At 47.7% G+C, this 17,993-nt stretch overlaps 1 protein-coding gene across 7 annotated transcripts in view; it reads left to right on the forward strand.

Annotated features, from left to right (window-relative positions):
* Positions 1-3,067: 3,067 nt before the first annotated feature.
* Positions 3,068-17,993, forward strand: part of v (Tryptophan 2,3-dioxygenase vermilion) — a 165,014-nt gene continuing 150,088 nt past the window's right edge. The window contains exon 1 of one of the 7 annotated variants that reach the window (XM_070535054.1): positions 3,068-3,549. In XM_070535054.1, the coding sequence (XP_070391155.1) occupies positions 3,544-3,549 (6 nt within the window). In that variant the 5' untranslated portion in view covers positions 3,068-3,543. Of the gene's footprint in view, positions 3,550-13,685; positions 13,992-17,993 lie in introns of those variants that run through there. The other 6 variants (XM_070535051.1, XM_070535055.1, XM_070535049.1 and 3 more) reach the window with 6 other exon arrangements.

The following is a 17,993-nucleotide window of genomic DNA, read 5'->3' on the forward strand; positions in this document are numbered from 1 at the left end:
CGAAGCATCGATGCGATAGCAAATTAGTGGACATGGTACAACATGGTACATACGGTGTTACAGCCCTTGGACTTTGTACGGAACATCACGCCGATGCCGATGCCAACGGCAGAAATTCACCTGGTGTGTCCACATAACTGCTATCGCAACAAATAGAAAAGAAACGCTGGCCCGCAGGCGGTAACAGAGTGGCCGCTGGCGCTTGCTGCCGGGACAAGGCTGACGACTTCGGCAGCTTCACGCCCACGCGCTTAATGGATGCATGGATAGATCTTATGAACGGCCCCTTTTGAACGGGGCTGTGGGTTGCTCCACCAAGCTTTTGTTATTATATTGCCTAATGCCCTACGTACGTAAAAAAGAAAAAAGAAAGAAAGGAAACAAAAAAACCCACGATGAATTCCCATAACCAAAGTTTCTGAACCCCGATTCTGAACTTTGTCTTTCTATGCCTCCTTTGCTTGTCGTTTCCCTACTTTTCATCAACCAATCGTCCATTCGTCTCTTATTAATCTCTATTGGGGGCATGCTTATTTTCCCCCTGCTCTCGCTGAACCCAAGGGCTCCAAGGAGGCCAGTGGTGCCTAAATCGACCGCGGGCAGATATCCTCACATTCTAATAAAACATGCTGCATCGTTTCCCTAGCTTTACCGCAGCAAGTACATGCTTCTCCTTCCTTCTGATATCTCACTTTATAAGTGCGTGTTCTAAAGCATCTTGATCTCGCTTCGAAAAGTAATGAGCTGGATCGCTCGAAGCACGATAATAGAGCTGGATCGCGCTTCGAGCCATATAGCTCCCTCTAGTGGATACCAGTGTTCTTACGTCGCCCTTTCCCTCTCTCACCCTCCCCCATGTATGCGAGCTGTGAGCGCAGAGTCACAAGGCTGTTTTCACTAGTTTCGTGACTACGTCGGTTCTACCCATTTTATGCCTCCTCTCCACCAATCTATCTACTTCCCTCTGGACTGCTGCGCGTTAGTACAAAGGTGAGCGCTGCAGTTTCTGCAATGCTTTTGTGAGGAGTCACGGATAATTACAGCAGCCGAGAGGCCATTGCGGCGATGCCCAGGGACCTTCAGAGGGCATTGTAGCGACACGATGGAAAGGTCCAAGCAAGTTTCTCGCATCGCCTTTCTCCTCTGTCGTCCCCTGCCATCGCCCCACCTGGCGTGCAAGATAGCGACAGCATCAGTGGAAAAGCAAAATAAAAAAATTGAGGCAATGAAAGCTTCGCTTTAAAATATCTGCATTCCTATTGTACTCAAAGTATACACACATATTTGCTTCCAATCAAGTCAAGCAGAAGAGGGGCCTTCGCGAGTTAATTCGCATTCATCTTGCATGTATGCAACGCAAGGACAAGGCGCACATAAAAGAGATGCAAATGCTCCAGTTCCATTAATTTTACTGTCTCCTTGTCCCACCTCTCCTAAGCAGCACTTATTGCCTAGTGGGTGGAAGACTTGGTTCAAGGGCAGCCGTGTTCTTTCGTTATCTGTGCCTTAACAACAACGCCGCCCTCACAGGAGCTGTAACGCCACGCCCAAGACGATGGCGTATCGCCTGCGGTGTGTTTAGTGTGTCTATGCATGTGCCATAGAGCTCCGCAATCACTGGCGTGCTCGCGTTAGCACACGCTGTAGTACCGAACGCAGGCACTTCGCCGGCTGCCACTTTCGCGCGCGGCCGAGGAGCATCCGTGCGGAAACTGGGCCACTACGCGCACGTGCAAGCGAGCAACGACGGTTACGTCATTGCTCGCCCGCCGGAAACGTGAGGAGCTGCCATGCGGCAGCAGGTGTACGCTTTGTCCGCTTAATGCGTGCAGCTGTGCGGAAGTTAGAGATCGCACTAGCTAAGCGAAAGAGCCGTTCGGCTGCCGACAAAGTCCCGCCAACCACCGACGGTCAGAAGCAAGCGCAGGCATGTCAGAAGCACTCGGCGAACGGTTATACAAAGGGGATGACGGGGTCGGCGCAATGTCACAATTCTGTTCCAATTATTTTTTTTTCGCAATTCGTCAGTGGGCGAAGCAGTTATCAGAAGCATCATCAACGATGCTGGTAATAGCTTACGTTATCAGCAGCATCGGCCTGTCGTGAGCTGTGGACGATAAGACATCAAAGCAAATCAAATCAAACTTTATAAGCCTTGATTACAATAAAGGAATAGAATCTCGCAAAAGTAATCGATACATTATACCGGCTCAGCAATCAGTTGAAAAAGTTTACAGTCACTTGGACGGGAACTCACCTTGACTGGAAATATTTTGAGAAATAAGAATAGTAGGAATAATGCTAGTTAAATGACTTCTCGCTTTTTTTAGAGCGCAGCTTTTAGGCACCCGTTCTTATGGCAAGCGTTGGTGTAATCAAGCGAACGAGCACAGCAAGAGATGAAAGCCGACATGGTGCCCAGCGGGGGGATGAAAGACGCGAGGAGGAAAGTGGAGAGGAGGGTGCAGCGCAAGCATGAGGCGGAAAGCGGAGGAGGGTGTGGCGAAAAGGGTGAGGAGGAAAGCGGAGTGCCGGAACGATCAGGCACGCGGCCAGCGCAGAAACAAAGCGCTGGCGTGGGCTTCCGACCCACTGCGCATGCGCAACTACGCCTGCGGCGCCGTTGCGGCTATAGAATGCGCTCCGCGCAAGCCACGCGTCCACGTGTTTACGCTTTCTTTCTGAACAATGAGCAACGCAACCCGTGGTAATGCTTCGTCTACTGCTACTGCTAAACGAGCTGCCCGAGCAGAGGCTCAGCACCGCCGCCGCCAAGAGCACCTTGTCCTTCAGAACCAAATTCTCTGCTATAATATATCGCGAATTCAAAACACCTAAGGAACTGCGCTCGAAATTCGCATTGGGGAGTATCGTAATCTTCGGTGAAATTTTTCTTTACCATTTGGTCGGCGCGTACGTCTTCAGGCAGCAGCGAAGCAACCAGGAAGGACGCACCTTCCAGTCGCATCTGCTTTCAATTTCACGCAGCCTGCTGTCAGCGCCGGCTGCTGGACCTACGCTGCCCGATATCTAATCGCGCAATTTCGGCAAACGCGTGAAAACCGAAGCCACGTGCCCTCGACTTCGTCATCATTGGAAAGGATGTGTAGTGACGTACCCCAGCTGCCCAAACGCGGGACCAAGGCCTTGCCGGGATTACCTACATGCTATAAAACCTGAGTGATGTCGTTTGGATGGACCACTTTGCAGCAGCGAAGCAACCAGAAAGGACGCATCTTCAAATCGCATCTGCTTTCAATATCACGCAGCCTGCTGTCAGCGTCGGCTGCTGGATCTACGCTGTCAGATATCGCATCGCGGAACTTTGGCAAGCACGTGAAAACCAAAGTCACGTGCCCTCAACGTCATCATTGGAAAGGAAAGTGTCGTGACGTACCCCAGCTGCCCAAACGCCGGGACCAAAGCCTTGCCGGGACTACCTACATGTTATAAAACCTGAGGGATTTCGTCTGGATCGGCCACTTGGCAGCAGCGAGGCAACCAGGAAGGACGCATCTTCAAATCGCATCTGCTTTCAATTTCATGCAGGTTGGTTGCTTTTCAACCTTTCATTTTTTTTTCGCTTATGTTTTCTTGCCTCGCTGCCGGCAGCAAGTGTGATCTGTTTGTGTGAATCGTTTTTGTGACATTGCGATATGTCACCTTGCATCGAGGAGTTCAAGGAAGTGCTCAGGAACGAATTTAAAGAATTCAAATCTAAACTTGAACGAGATGTCAGAAAGGAACTAAAAGACCTTGTAGAAAGTCTCGAGCATTTCAATACGAGGTTTGAACAGATAATGAAAAAAAAACACTACCCTTGAAAAGGACAATGAACTTTTAATAAAGGCCAATGAATCGTTCATGAATGCTTAGACATGTATGAAACGGGAGCTTGAACAGCACGAGCTAAGGAGGACTGCTAGTGAGCAGTATTCACAAAGGCGCAACATTGAGATTAACGTAGTGGATAAACAGGAAAATGAAGACCTCAAGAAAGTTCTCAGCTAAATAGGAACACATATCAATGAACATGTGATCCCGGATGACATTGAAGTTGTGCATACTATAAGTCAAACCGCGAAAAGATCAATCATGACCTAGTATTATTGCTCAGTTTTGGAGCCTTCCAAAACGCGACTTTCTTCTTCGTAAAAGACACGCGTGCCAGCGTCTGACCTCGGCTGTTCACCGGGCTCCCCAGTATTTATAAATGAACATCTGTGTCCCCCTCTGAAACAGCTTCTGGGAAAAAGAATAGAGAAGAAGTGAGTCTGTAGCTGGAAGTAATTCTAGTGAAACTCTCGAGTAATTCATGTTCACAGCTCTCATGATCTTGACAAGATTGTGTAGGGCTAGAACACGTAAGATGATTGAAGCAGATACATCGGAAAATGGCACTACACAGAAATAATGTCAATGCGATATACAGCACTGAACCCATAAAAGGACTGTTTTCATCTTAACGTGCAATCAGCACGTAATAAGACAGGCCAACTATCGATTCTCTTAGAAAGCTTTAATTTTGCTTTTGTCATTGCAATGCTCATGGAGACATGGTTCACATAAGACCTAGACGTTATGAGAGATTTAGGTTATTCAACATGTTTTTTTTTTTATAAACAGAACTTGCAGATCTATTGGTGAACTGTTTATACATGTAAAAAAAAAGCTTCGAATGTAACATACTTGATAAGTTCTTTTTATCGAGAGATATCCAAAGTTTTGTGGTAAAATCTAAAAATTATGCCATTGCTAAAATGTACCGTCCTCCTGGCGGGAGCTTGTCAAATTTCATTGATTATCTTGAAACATTCATTTATTGTGTAATTGCGGTGACTTCAATGTTGATATGCTGAATTCGTCCCTACCACAACATCTTTGCTCGGTGTCGAATGGATTCTAACTGATAGTCCTACCCGTATTACCGCTAATAGTAGCAATGCCACTTTAAATCACCTTTTAATAACAAACCTGGCTCCTAGCGACACTGTGGGTGGCGTTCTTGCTTCACAAGTTGCCAAATTTTTTTGTTTGTAAAGATCCCCTATTAGCACACTAGAAAAATACATTGCGTAGATTGAAAACTACAAAACATTAATTACCATGCACTCGATAATTTTCGAGATAAGCTGATAAATATTGCCTGGGAAGTCGTCTATGACTCGAAAACATGCGATGAACACTATAATTTTTGGTGCCTGTTTAACAAAGCGTGTTTCCAATAATTTCCACTTATTAGGAAATCAGCGCGATCACGTACACCTTGGATAACTGACTCCTGCCTCAAACTAATCAAGAATAAGAATAAGTATTTCAAAAAAATTTGTCCGCGCGAAGTCCTGAGGATTTGTAACTAATTCCAAAACATATAAATACAACTAATACGTTCCTGCGTATGCGAAACGCGAATGCCTGCACAATCGTTTTTCTCTAGAAGATAGTTATAAGCCTAAAGCCGTGCGGAAAAAAATAATGACCTTTTGAACCGTTCCAATGCAAACCAAAATGTCACCAAATTAACATCAAATGATCAATCAGTGCATGGTACTAATATGGCACAAACTTTTAATGACTTTTTACTGAATACCGGGAAAAGCTTCCATCATTTCGATGCAACCAATATGGTTGAAAAAAAACCTAATATCCTTTTTCTAAACCCGACGAGCGAATCTGAAACTTTCGTCAGACTTGGTTCATTAAGAAACAGTGCAGCTCTGGAAATAGATAATTTACAAATAAAACCAGTACAATATGTAGCCGATTTAATTGCACGAGTACTCATTCATATCTACAATCTAGCCCTCTTAACCGAAACTTTTCCACAAAAAATGCAAATTTCAAAAGTTATTGTAATTTTTAAAAGCGGAGGTAAAAACAATATCGCCAATTACCGACCAATTTTCCTTCTACCGGTGTTCTCTAAAGGTCTGGAGAAACTGTTACATTCTAGGATTTCTTCTTTCATAGATAAATTCAATTTGATGAATGAATGTCTTCGGTTTTCTCAAAGGTTGATCAACGGAGCATGTTTTGTTAACACAAAAAGAGATTATTTTAAGAGCATTTGAGGAAAAACAGTTTGTTATTGGAATATGTGTAGATCTTTCAAAAGCATTCGACAGTTTAAACCATGACACCTTATTACTAAAACTTGAACTTTGCGGGATAAGAAGAGTATCTTTAAAACTTTAAGATCGTATTTTAAATACCGGAAACAGTCCATTTCTATCAACGACAACCTATCCCCTCTGAAATCGATAAATGCTGGTGTTCCTCAAGACAGTATTCTTAGACCGCTCTTGTTAAATTTATATGTCACCGATGTCACTAACATCAATAAAACACCAACATATATAATCTACGCGGACGACATGACTCTTCTATTTCGCGGGTCCAACATTAAAACACTTCAGTTACACATCAGTGATTTTCTCCAAGGCCTGCTGACATGGAGTAAAATAAATTCATTAAAAATCAATACAAGCAAAACTAAAGCAATCGTTTTTATTCCTTAACAGTCGCTGGTAGTTCTCACAGAAAATCTTGATCTTGAACAAGCGCTTTTAGAAGTTGTTGACTCCTCCAAAACACTTGGTCTATACTTATTTCCCGGGACATGCATATTCAACACATTATCACCAAATGTTCGAAGATTGTCGGAATTTCGGTTAGATTACACTTTTTCTACACCCAATATTAAATTGGTTTACAACGCGTTATTTTTACCCAACTTAAGCTACTGCTTACTTATATGGGGCAAAACTGCGCCGTCCAATTTACCTCTCATTGAGTGTACTTCAACAAAAAGTTCTTAGACATATAGCTGGCGTGCCCTTCAATGCACATACAGAGCAATTTTTCAAGCAGTTTAATGTTATACCTGTTCCTAAACTTTATTCATATAATGTTTAAGAACTTCTGATTATCATAAGAGCTTCTGATTGTCATTCTAATGCTGTTTCACGCAGTTCTTGTTCTACGACCATCTGGCTACCTAAAAGTTTTCCCCGACCTCTTCAACGGAAAAATTTCCAGAGAACCGATCTCAAGATAAATGTAACCTTAATGCGATTAGTATTCAAGCAATGTAGCGGCAGACCGTATTGCCACCGCTGAGACGCGTCCTGTATGAGGTGTATATGCCAGCCGACCACTCTCGCGTTTCTTTCTGCATACTGAAACGTCTCAATACGGCGACGAGCATTCCTTGGACGTTTCCCACGAGGCGGTCCTGTCATCAGCGCGCGCGCAGACGACCACGGGCTCGACATTGACTGTGACGCGCAAACAAAGGGGCTCACTTCGAGGCGACAACAACCGCCGCACTCCGTAGAAGCGGTGATTACCGCGTAGATCACTCTATACCTGAACCTGACAAGCTGAACTAATGGATGAGAGGGGCCAGCGTCGAAGGCTACCGTGGGAACAGCGTCGCCCCCTGGATTCCCAGAATGCTACATATGTTTGTGCCATATGCGGGTGCGAAGGGGCACGATAGGAGGCGGATTCCCGACGGAACGGTGCAACTCGGTAGGCATTTTGTGACCGATTGGACGATTGTGATTGGTTGCGATACAGTAGTCAGATTCCCTATAGTTTAGTCTCCTAGGGAAGATGATGGTGTTAAAAGCGGATACCTTTGGCGCAGTGAGGCGGAGGGCTGACGTGTGCTGATCCTAACTCAGGCGTTTTATATGGTCCTACATGGAGTGGGAGTGAAGTTTTTCTTCTCTTCTTCTTCCGCCGGGTTCTTCCTTCTTTGTGGTTGTTGTTCGCTCTCGGCTCTTCCTGAGCCGTTGCCCAGCTCTCTGCTTCGGTGTCTCGGCACTAACGATGCTTGCTGTCAATCATTCGAACTGATTTATTTATAGGCAGATAGTAACGATTACAAGGAGTATATGGTGTACAAGGGGTTACAAGCAAACAAGGAAAACGACTTCACAATTACGAATGCGGCTGCGCAAGGCCTCGGAGCAGTCCGTCGCTCCGATCGGGCACCTGACGAGAACGGTCCGTCGTCTCTCAGGCCTCAGCTCACACTGCCCGCTCAGCCGCGCCCATTATCAACACCCCCCAGCCAGCCGCGGGACCATGTCCCCGGGCTGCGTAACTCGCACCGGCGGTGGCCGCCGCTCGAGCTCCCCGCGGCGCCTCGGCCCTACGCAAAACACTCCCCAATTACTCCCTTCTCCAGATGCCGCTACAGCGGCTCACTGCGCGATTTATGGCCCTCGCCAGAACCAGTGCGCGAGAACCCCTGCCGCTCCCTTTTTCGCCGAACAGCGTCCGGCCACCGCCTTCCCAAAGCAGGCGCTCTCTGGAAACGGCCAGGATGCGAGCCACCAGCACAACATTGCCATACAACACATGCACAAAAACAGAGTGGCCCTCAGAGAAGTCGGGGAAGCACGCACTTAAGCAACGAAAATAATGCACATATATGAGCTTCACCAAGCCGAACATTCACAACGACCTTACAGTGGGCTTCCGAAACGAGAGGCAGTGTAAAAATGGTAAAATAAACCCTTTTTTCTTCATTCCTACTATCGGACGCACTCATCAGCGTGCTTGGGGGATTCGTGGCACCACGCTACCTCGAGCCACAACAATACGCTGCGCCATATCTAGCGGCGGCGCCGCGAACTTCCGGGTGCGGCGCGTGTTTGACTACATATACAGACAAGGTTGTCTCAATATGTGTAACGTGGGTTTCATTTCGCCCAGCATTGGTGAATCCGCCCAGCATCGTAGAACGAAGTTGGCGTTAAAGGGGTTCATTGAAGAGGCACGTGATCTAAGGCGGCATCAAACAGGCTTATTGAAGAGCGGTGCATACCATGCGGCACGTACCTAGTGACCAAAGTTGCTCTGACGGTTGGTTTAGAACCGAGTCCCGTCAGCACACCAGCACAACGTTCTACCCATTAGACCATGGACCACCCGGTGACCCAACTTGGCGGGTAGACGATTAGAGACCCGGCCCAGCTGATAGACGGGCAGATAATAAATAAAATCTGGACAGATAAAGGTGCGTGGAGTTTCCTGAGAACGCTCACCGCACTAAATCCTTTAAAATTACTCCCGTGCTCGGTGGAGCACAATTCTGGTCACATGGGTTCCTCAAGCGCAGCCCGCTTTAGCAAGCGTCGCCATGTATGTACTGGGCATGTGCCGCTCTTCAATTAACCCCTTCCCCGTCAACTTGTGTCTCTGGGTGTCTGCCACTGCGTATGCGGCCGGCGAGGGAACGAGCGTTCGCACGCACCGATGCACCACGCATGTCGGAGGCCACACGCAGACTTCTTGGCAGCGCCGCTAGATGGAACACCGAGCCAAAAGGGAGTGAACAGTGAATGGGAAGAGAAATGCAGCCATAATGAAGCACAGAGCGCTATGGGGATACAATAGGTACGGGGTGCTCTGAGGTATGTGGAAAGGTGTAATGGTTCCAGGACTTACTTTAAGGAAATGCAGTTGTTTGCTTTAAATCAGGGGTACAATCAGGACTCGATGGGAACCAAAGGTCAGTGAGTCGCCTCGCTTTGCGTGCTCACGGGAAGACTACAAATGAAGCTGTGCAGGGTGATATGGGCTGGACTAGTTTTGAAGTGAGAGAAGCTCGCAGTAAAATTGAGTATGAAGAACGACTGAGGAATATGGAAGAAAGTAAATGGGCTGAGAGTGTTGCGGTATCTGTACAGGAAAAACATTGATTCACTGGGGAGGAAAAGGACCAGGAAGCTTACCAGCAAGTATGCGGCCTGTAGGGTGGGCAACACAGCAACAAAGAACGTCAAGCGGAAAGTCAGAGAGGCCGAAATAATCTCATCGGTGGGGGCAATGGAAAAGAAACCAGCCATGAATAACTACTTCAGAGGAAAAAACGAAATCAGGAAAGAAACAATTTATGATAACTCTAAGGGAAGCTCATTACTTTTCGAAGCGAGATCGGGATTCCTTAGGGCCCGTACATGGTCAGTCCGCCCGTCCGTTCCGCTCTCATCCGCCCGCGTGCTGATGGCTCTCTACTGGTGAGCGAGGAGCGGTCACAACTTTCCCGTCCGCACGCCTGCTCGTCTCTCATTGGCTGGTCCGAGGCGGATGGTTCGGCTGTCGTCACCGCAAACATGGCGCGTGCTCGAAGCGAAGCGAAGCGGGGACGTAAGGCCTAAGCTACGGCCGCGTCAGAAACAGTCAGAAACAGGATAATTAGGGAGGTTTTGTTCAGCCAGCCAAGGCAGCGCGCACTGAAAGTAATCATCCGAGAATACGTCGCGTGCTGCGACGTGATGCGATTGCAATACATCTGTAAAAGGGGGCGCAGATAAGACGACTGTGCAATGTTTCGAAGAAGGATGACGGTGCCAATGCAACACATACGGCTGCAGAACAGAATGTGGCAGCCTAGAGTCGCATTTTCACCGGAACGTGGAAACTTGAAATCACATCTGCAAAAATATGCCAGTGTCGTCTGCTGTCAAAGGTCGTTGCCAACCTTGAACACCTTTGCTCCGCCGAACGGTTGCCAGCTGTCAACAGGCCGCGTCGCCCAATAGGAGTGCGCGTGTGATCCGCTCGTGCGGATTGAGCGTGCATCGAATTTTGCGACACCTTCCGCCTTTTGGGTCTCTGCACGCGGGCGGGCTAGGGCGGAACGGACGGACGGATCGACCATGTACGGGCCCTTAGAACACGCACCTATAAAGCGCCTATGGAGCATGTTTTATTAGAATGTCTATTTGGCACCACTGGCCTCCTTGAAGCCCTTGGGCTCAGCGAGAGCAGTGGAGAAGTAAACATGAGCGCATTAGGGATTAGTAAAAGGCGATTGGAGGATCGGTCGAATAAAAGTAGGGAATCGACAAAAAACGGAGACGTACAAAGGCACAGTTCGCAATAGGGGATCATAAAATTTGGTTGTGGGAGTTCATAGTGTTTTTCTTTTTGTTTTGTTTTTTTTTATTGTTTAACCTAGGTAGAACATTAGGCAGTATAATAGCAAGAGCTTGATGGCGCAACCCACCGCCCTGTTCCAAAAGGGATGCTCATAACATCCATCCATTCATAACTAATAAGAAAACTAAAGGTAGCGACATACTTTTACCTTGCCGCCGCAACTGCTGCGAGGAGCGTGCAAGGAGGCATGGAGAGGTCTGCATCTCCCAATTGGTTGAGCGCCGTCACGTGGTATTTTTCGCGCCCTTTCTCTCTTTTTTTTTCCTTCTTTTTGGCGTCTGGGCGCACTCGCCACCATGACCTCTGGGCGTCGATTTGCTGCGGTGAGGAATTCGCAAGGGATTTTACATGTTTTGGCTAATTTTCGTGGCTACGGGCTTCATTGAGGAACTCTGTTTTTGTTTTATGTTAGGGATTGGTTTTAAGCGTATTGTAGCTGCAAAAGTGTACGAACAGAGCGTTCTTTCTTTTTTGTTCACGGGGTACCGAACTCGGGCGTAGGTAAGCATATGCACGGGGGCTATACTCAGTGCTCGATCACTTTTTTTCCTGATTGCGCTATCATCAACAAGTCTATGGAGTGCGTAGGCTGTGTGATGTCATATATCATGCTAACGACGTAGCACGCGTTGTTATTGTGCTACTGAGAATGAGTAGCTCTGTCAGTCCATGCTTTTGTTAGGCGCTGCAAATATATCCCGCAAGAGGGAGAACCAATGAACGCGTTTTACACTCGCGTTGCAGCTAAAAGTTCAAAATTTGTAAGGTGATCATTGGTGGAAGCCATTTTTATGTGTATCTTTCGTCCTTGCAAACGCTTTGTTCACAAATAAAGTTCATGTACCACTGCGATGCTTGCGCTTGAGAGCCAGCAGAACCAGTTTGTTATAAAGGCGTAGGACCATTTTCACTGCATGCAGCGATGACAGCGTCTTGAAACGACGAAAATAGTTGAGATGTTCCGCGTTGGTCGCGCACATTTCTACATGACGCTCGCGTTATTCAGGCGAATATGTCACGTGCCTTAGGCTCGGTCATCGCGGTGCTAGCACAATTAAATTGTCCAGCTGCACAAGCTCGAGACACCGCAGCCGGTTGGGTACACGCAGATATACACGTACGCACTCTAGGGCAGCGCAAACACATCTAGCTGTTTAATCAGTTTATAGTGCTACGTCACGTCACCCTCGCTCTCGGAAGCCTGTGTTATCAGCGCGTTCCTCGCCCGCGGCAAGCTCTCGCCTTCGTTATAACTTCGCCCCGGTGAGGCCAAATCAAAAGGTCGCCAAGAAGCTCAGCGCGAACGCTTGCCTGCGAGGAGTTCATAACTTGAAGGGCCGCTCAGCGGCGATCAATTGGACATTAATGCTTTTGCGTTCACAACTCGTAAGAAGTGGATTAGGTGTCCTCGGATTTATTTTATTGTGATAGCAATTATATGGACCCTCCAAGCGAACTTCCGCCGTCGCCGTGATGAAGTGCTGTATATATTTATGTGCGTTATATGTTTGTCCATGCATGCAGTATTTACAAGGTATGCATGCTATGCTATTCAACCGCAAAAGTTGTTGAAACCAAGTCTTAAGTTCTTGACTAAATTAATCTCAGAAAGATTTAGTTGCACAGCGCAAACAAAAGTCATGAAACGCTTAATTCACAGCACATGCTTTTTTATTTTAAATTTTCTCAGACTTTTAAAAAGTGCAAAACAATCTTAGTGCTCAAAATCTGAAAGTGGTGTAATTTCACTTGCTCCGTTCCTTACGGGCAGCGCAGTAGCGCCTGTGCGATGCCATTACTCGCCTTACACGGCGTGTTAAAGTTTCTAGGGCGACAGAAATTTCGGCGCAGCCACTTACGTCGCATGCGCGTATATAGTCGCACTCACACCGTCAGGGCAGTCCAAACTCAAAGCTAAACTTTGTTACCGTTGTCACTGCTTCGCCGTTCGGGTGAAACTACCCAGTTTCTTTTCGTCCATTTTCATTGCCCTTTAATTTACCGTTTCTACAGTTTAATTGAAGAAAGAAAGAGAGTTCATTGCCCATATGCTTTCCTTGACTTCATTATTTGTCGGGTTCACGTGGTTGTAGCATTAACAAAGAACTGAGCCCTTCGATTCCTCTTATTCTCGCTGAGAGCACTCACAATGGGTAACACGTGCAAGGTTTTGCGCTCCACACAGACCACGAGAGAGGTAGCCTCTTTAATACACGTATTTCGGAGGCAGCACCAGGCGTACGCACCCCGACTTCCGCCGTCCGGTATCCGCTTAAGAAAAGCTTACCCTCATTTCCACTTTCTCTCGCACACAATTTGTTTCAAGCGGCCGAAAGCGCAGTAATACCCGAACAGAGCAGGCCATTCAGAAGAATGAATGACATGAGCAAATTTCTAGCGTTTGGTTAACCGTTTCAAAACATGTGCGTTAGATCCGAATAATTTGTTTATCTACATTCTTTCACTCTCTGGGGTTGCGTTATCAAGTAGACCGAGCTTCTATACAACACTGCACCGTATTCTCCGAAACGGTGCACCAACGACGCGCGGCTTTTCGTACGCACCGCGTCTTTTCTCCACGCGCCGATAGCTTCGTTTTCTCCCCTTCAGTTTCATTTTTGTAACTTCTTTTTCGTTTTTCTCTCTCTCTCTCTCTAAACCTCCCTCGCCCCTATACTGCGACCGACCCTGTTAAGTGCTCCGACGACAAGCGCTCCCGCCTGACGACTCGTTCCGGTCAAGTCCGTCGCGCGAGTGTTCTGTGCAGATCGGTGGCCCAGATTGCGCGTCGAGAGCCCTGTGCGCCTCTTCTATCGTCTCGCAAATCTGCGAAAGCTGCTCAGCGGCGGTGGTGTGCACATCGAGCGAGGTCTGTCGACGCGATGTCGGCCTGTCTTCTCGACTCCGCGCACGTTCGTTACTCGAGTGCTGCACTCGGATATCGGCACCTGGCGACGTCGGAGCGCGAGTCGACGCCTCCGATGGAATGAGTGATGGACGACGGCACCTTCGAAGGTCCCCGGTGCACGTAGGTACCGGCGATACTTATTTTGCACTTTCGTGGACGCCGCGATCTGGATCTTTTCTTCAGTTTCGTGCGCAGGGACGTCAATTTGACGCGGTTCGTGAAACAGTGAGCGCATTTACGCAACCATTTTCATGCCTAAGAATCGATTGTATATACAGAATCGCGCATCGGCTGGAAGAGTGATTGTGCTAAACGCTGAACATGGCTGCACTCTGATACTTCCGCACAAGAGTCGTAAAGCGCCTGCAGCATTTGCCGCACTTCCTTGAATCGTTCACGTAGCAGGGCATGAAGTGAGCAGGAACGATACGTGTCGTTAGCTGCTTTCGCCGATTGATGGTCTATGCATGCTCCCCGATGGTGACCTATTATCAACCCGCGCTCAAGCTTTCTATGCTGATAGCAGCGCCATACTGCAGCGAGCTTAAAAAGTTCACATCCAGCCATCGCTCAGCTCGACACAAGAGTCTCCAGGTCTTTCAGAGTTAGTGCTACGGCACAACCGCGCATGACTATAGGACATGGTGGCGAATGCCCATAAACTACGCGTTCTATGACTATTCTAACGCTGCCGTGAATCGGGCAAGGCTTCGCTTGTCAAGTTGAAGCATGCAGGTTACGAGTGTGCGTGCATGCGTGCGCGCGTATGCTGCTGTTCGGAGCGTCGCCAAAGTATGCGCAAACTGGTAGCGAAGCTTCCAGGGCTGCCTCAATCTCTTGAACTAAACGTTGGTGTGTTGCAACCGTCGCCATCAGAGTATCGCGGCGGTGGAGTTCTGTCAAGCAAAAAATAAACAAAACATGTATGACGTCACACTCGGCCGGAAGCGGAAGTTGCGTCCTCATCTTACCTTCCTCGGCGCGAATGTGTAAATTTCTCTAAGCTCTGGCATTTCAAAATGTCAAAGAAGCATAATAACACCGTTACACAAAGGGTTATTTTGCTACTCTGAGCTTCCACCTCATCTCAGCTTGCGCGCGAACGTGTCCTCGAGCTTGCTTCAGTGCTTTCCTTAAAGGGACTGAGAACCAATTTTCATGGCACCCATTGTTTTTTTCGTACAGTCGAAAGCTTACCGGTTGGAGTGTCTAATCACGAAGTGGTAACGCGGCAAACGCAATGGAACGTTTTATATCGGAGTGATTCGATCTGCAGTGAGGATGTGGTTGTTCATTGGAAGCATGCTGAAGACAATGATAGGTGAGCACGATTGCGATTATACGCCAGCATTGGTGGGAGGCAGACGACAAATGCGGCTGTAGCAGTGATAAAATATTTGTTTTGTTTATCAAGCCGCTGTTCTTAACTGCTTAGCAGCGCGACACGATAGCTGCTAAGCTACCACGGCGGGTCCACCTCGCTCATAGAAGCTCGCTGCGCGTAAGTTTGCACAGGTCCGCTATTTCATGTGGCAAAAACATTGTTCTGTAGACGTCGCCAAAAACAAGCTTATATGCTGTTAAGTAAAGCAGACAGCGTACTTTTCTGCTCGTAATGCGCTAGAACTATTTAAAACTTAATTATTGCTTTCTTTGGAAATATTTAAATTAACCATTTTTAATTTTGTTCTCGCAGATTTTTCTTGTTTCATTGTTTGTCCCATCGGCACCTAGTCGCGCTTCAATCGTGCTTCGCTCCTGATGTCTTTCGCAAGAGGGTTCGCGACCGTTTTTTGTTCCAAGTTTCGTGACCGATATGTATCGACCTTGCTGTGGCCTCATTTCCGTTGTAGTCCAAACAGCTGGCGTTGGAAGCACTTGCAGGAAGCTGAAAAAGCCGCAACGCCACCTGACCTGCGCGCGGTGCGTATCGCGGCGATAGGTCAGTTGCTAAAGCGACGGCAGCTGGCAGTTGGTTGTGCGCATATATAGTTCGACGTCGCTATATCGAGCAGCCCCTACAGCTGCTCGACTTTCTACTATGCTGCTCCCATAGCCGACTACTTGCTCATACTGAACCTACTTCGGATTGCAGCTTTCATAGATCTTCATTTTATAGGGCTTGCTTTGCTCTGCAAGCCTGCCGACGATTTCACGATGGCCTCGATATTCTCACTCGTCAGCTCAAGCAAAAAAGCGCAGTTTCACCCCATAAGCGAAGCATCGATTGTTTTAGCAAATTAGTTGACATATGTTCGAAACTCCAGAATCCGTCCCTTGTTCCGACAAAACTGCCCAAATAAACAAAGATGGCTACGACATCCAGGTTCCCGGCGGCTATTTCGATTGGTGCTTATTAATTGTTCAGCGTCGTCCCTAGGTGGTGTCACGCAAAGCGAGGAAAAAAAGTAAAAAATAAACGACGGGAACAGTGGCGCACTTTTCAAGAGGCAACAACATTCTAGCGGCTCGCTGACACCCGATGAATTGGGTCGAGTTCGCCTCGCAACCAACGCACTATTTGTTTCAAAAAACGAAAGCGACGCCGGAATTCGCTTTCTACCATTTCTTCAAACTCGTTTCGCACCTCCACTGCTCTCGTTCCTCCTCAAACAACGCCAATGCAACAACAGAAGCTCCCATCGCAAGCGCTATTTTCTAGAATTAAAGTATGGATTGGATCCGAACGTACCATTCCGCTGCCGAAGCCGCCTTTTGGATCCAATCCAATCCACGAGACGCGCCATGCGAAGTCGGTCTCGTACGAGCGTATGATCGCACCTCTAAACTTGCCACCTCCCGTCGCGTTCAGCGCCTAGCAGACGACGTGCTCGGTTGCAAGATGATTGACAGGAGCGTGTAGACATTTTAACGTCACCAAAAACGTGGCCGCGCCCCGCAGCGGGCGACGTCGGCGCGGAGTAGGGTAATCGCGCGCGCCGTTAACCGAATGAAACCGCCGAACAACGATCTCCGATCAGACGATGGCAAATCGTGCGCCTCTCTCTCTCTCTCTCTCTCTCTCTCTCTCTCTCTCTCTCCCCCTTTATTTTGTTTAATTTCACGCATAAGCGTGGGGTTGCGCCGGAGAAGTTATCGGCGTGACCGACAGACGGACGGACGGACGAATCGGCTTACCACATACAGCTTCGCCGTAAAAAGTAAGGGAGCTAGGACACTTCCTTGTGCGACGCCGAGAGAAATGCGTCGCTTTTCGCTCATTATATTTCCGAGCGTAGCCTGGACACGTTGATCTCTAAGAAATTCATGGACGAATCGAAGAGCATTTCCTGAGACACCCATGGCTTGGAGTCCGTTGATGATGCCTGTATGAAGCACACCGTCGTATGCTTTGGCAACGTCCATAAAGATGGCGAGTGTCGAAAAACCGCCGAGGCGATGGTGCTTGATGTGGCTTAGTAAGCCCAAGACACTGTCCTTGGCACTCCAATCGTGCACAAAATCCGGCCCAAGATACCAAGTTAACCTCGTACATATTAGTATTTCCATGAACTTTGATACACACGGTGTTAGCGATACTGGCCGATATGAGGCAAGGTTCGCAGGATCCTTTCCGGACTTGAGCACTGGCATCACCCATGCTGTCTCCCACATTTCTGGGATCTCGCCTGTGCCCCAAACGCGATTAAAAATGTCCAGGAGGGCTCGTCTTCTCCCGTATGGCAAAGTTGTCAATATCTGATTGCTGATAAAATCGAGACCCACAGCACAGCGTCTTCATAATTTGCTAAGCGCCAAATCCAATTCACGAAAGGTGAATAGCGTATCTACCGTTTATGTGGAATGATTTAGGTGACAGAGGATTCGCCACTCCTGCTGATCTGCCAGATGTGTATACACATGCAAAATCTTCTGCAAGGGTTTGTAAATACTTTCTTTGCTTTAAAGCAAGTGCTTCGAATGGTTTGTGTGGGCGACTCTTTCCGGATAGGCTATTGATTACTCCCCATATACTTGTCATGGGAGTAAACGCCGGTAAGCTCTCACAGAAAGCAGCCCATTGAACTCGTCTTAATCTTTTTGTGTGACGACGGATGACAGCGTTTATCCTGTTGCATTCAGTTTTCGCAGATGGATTTCCCGTTTTTCTCATTAGTTTTCGTTC

Source organism: Dermacentor albipictus, chromosome 3 (genome assembly GCF_038994185.2).
Source record: "Dermacentor albipictus isolate Rhodes 1998 colony chromosome 3, USDA_Dalb.pri_finalv2, whole genome shotgun sequence".
Classification (NCBI taxonomy): Eukaryota; Metazoa; Arthropoda; class Arachnida; order Ixodida; family Ixodidae; genus Dermacentor; species Dermacentor albipictus.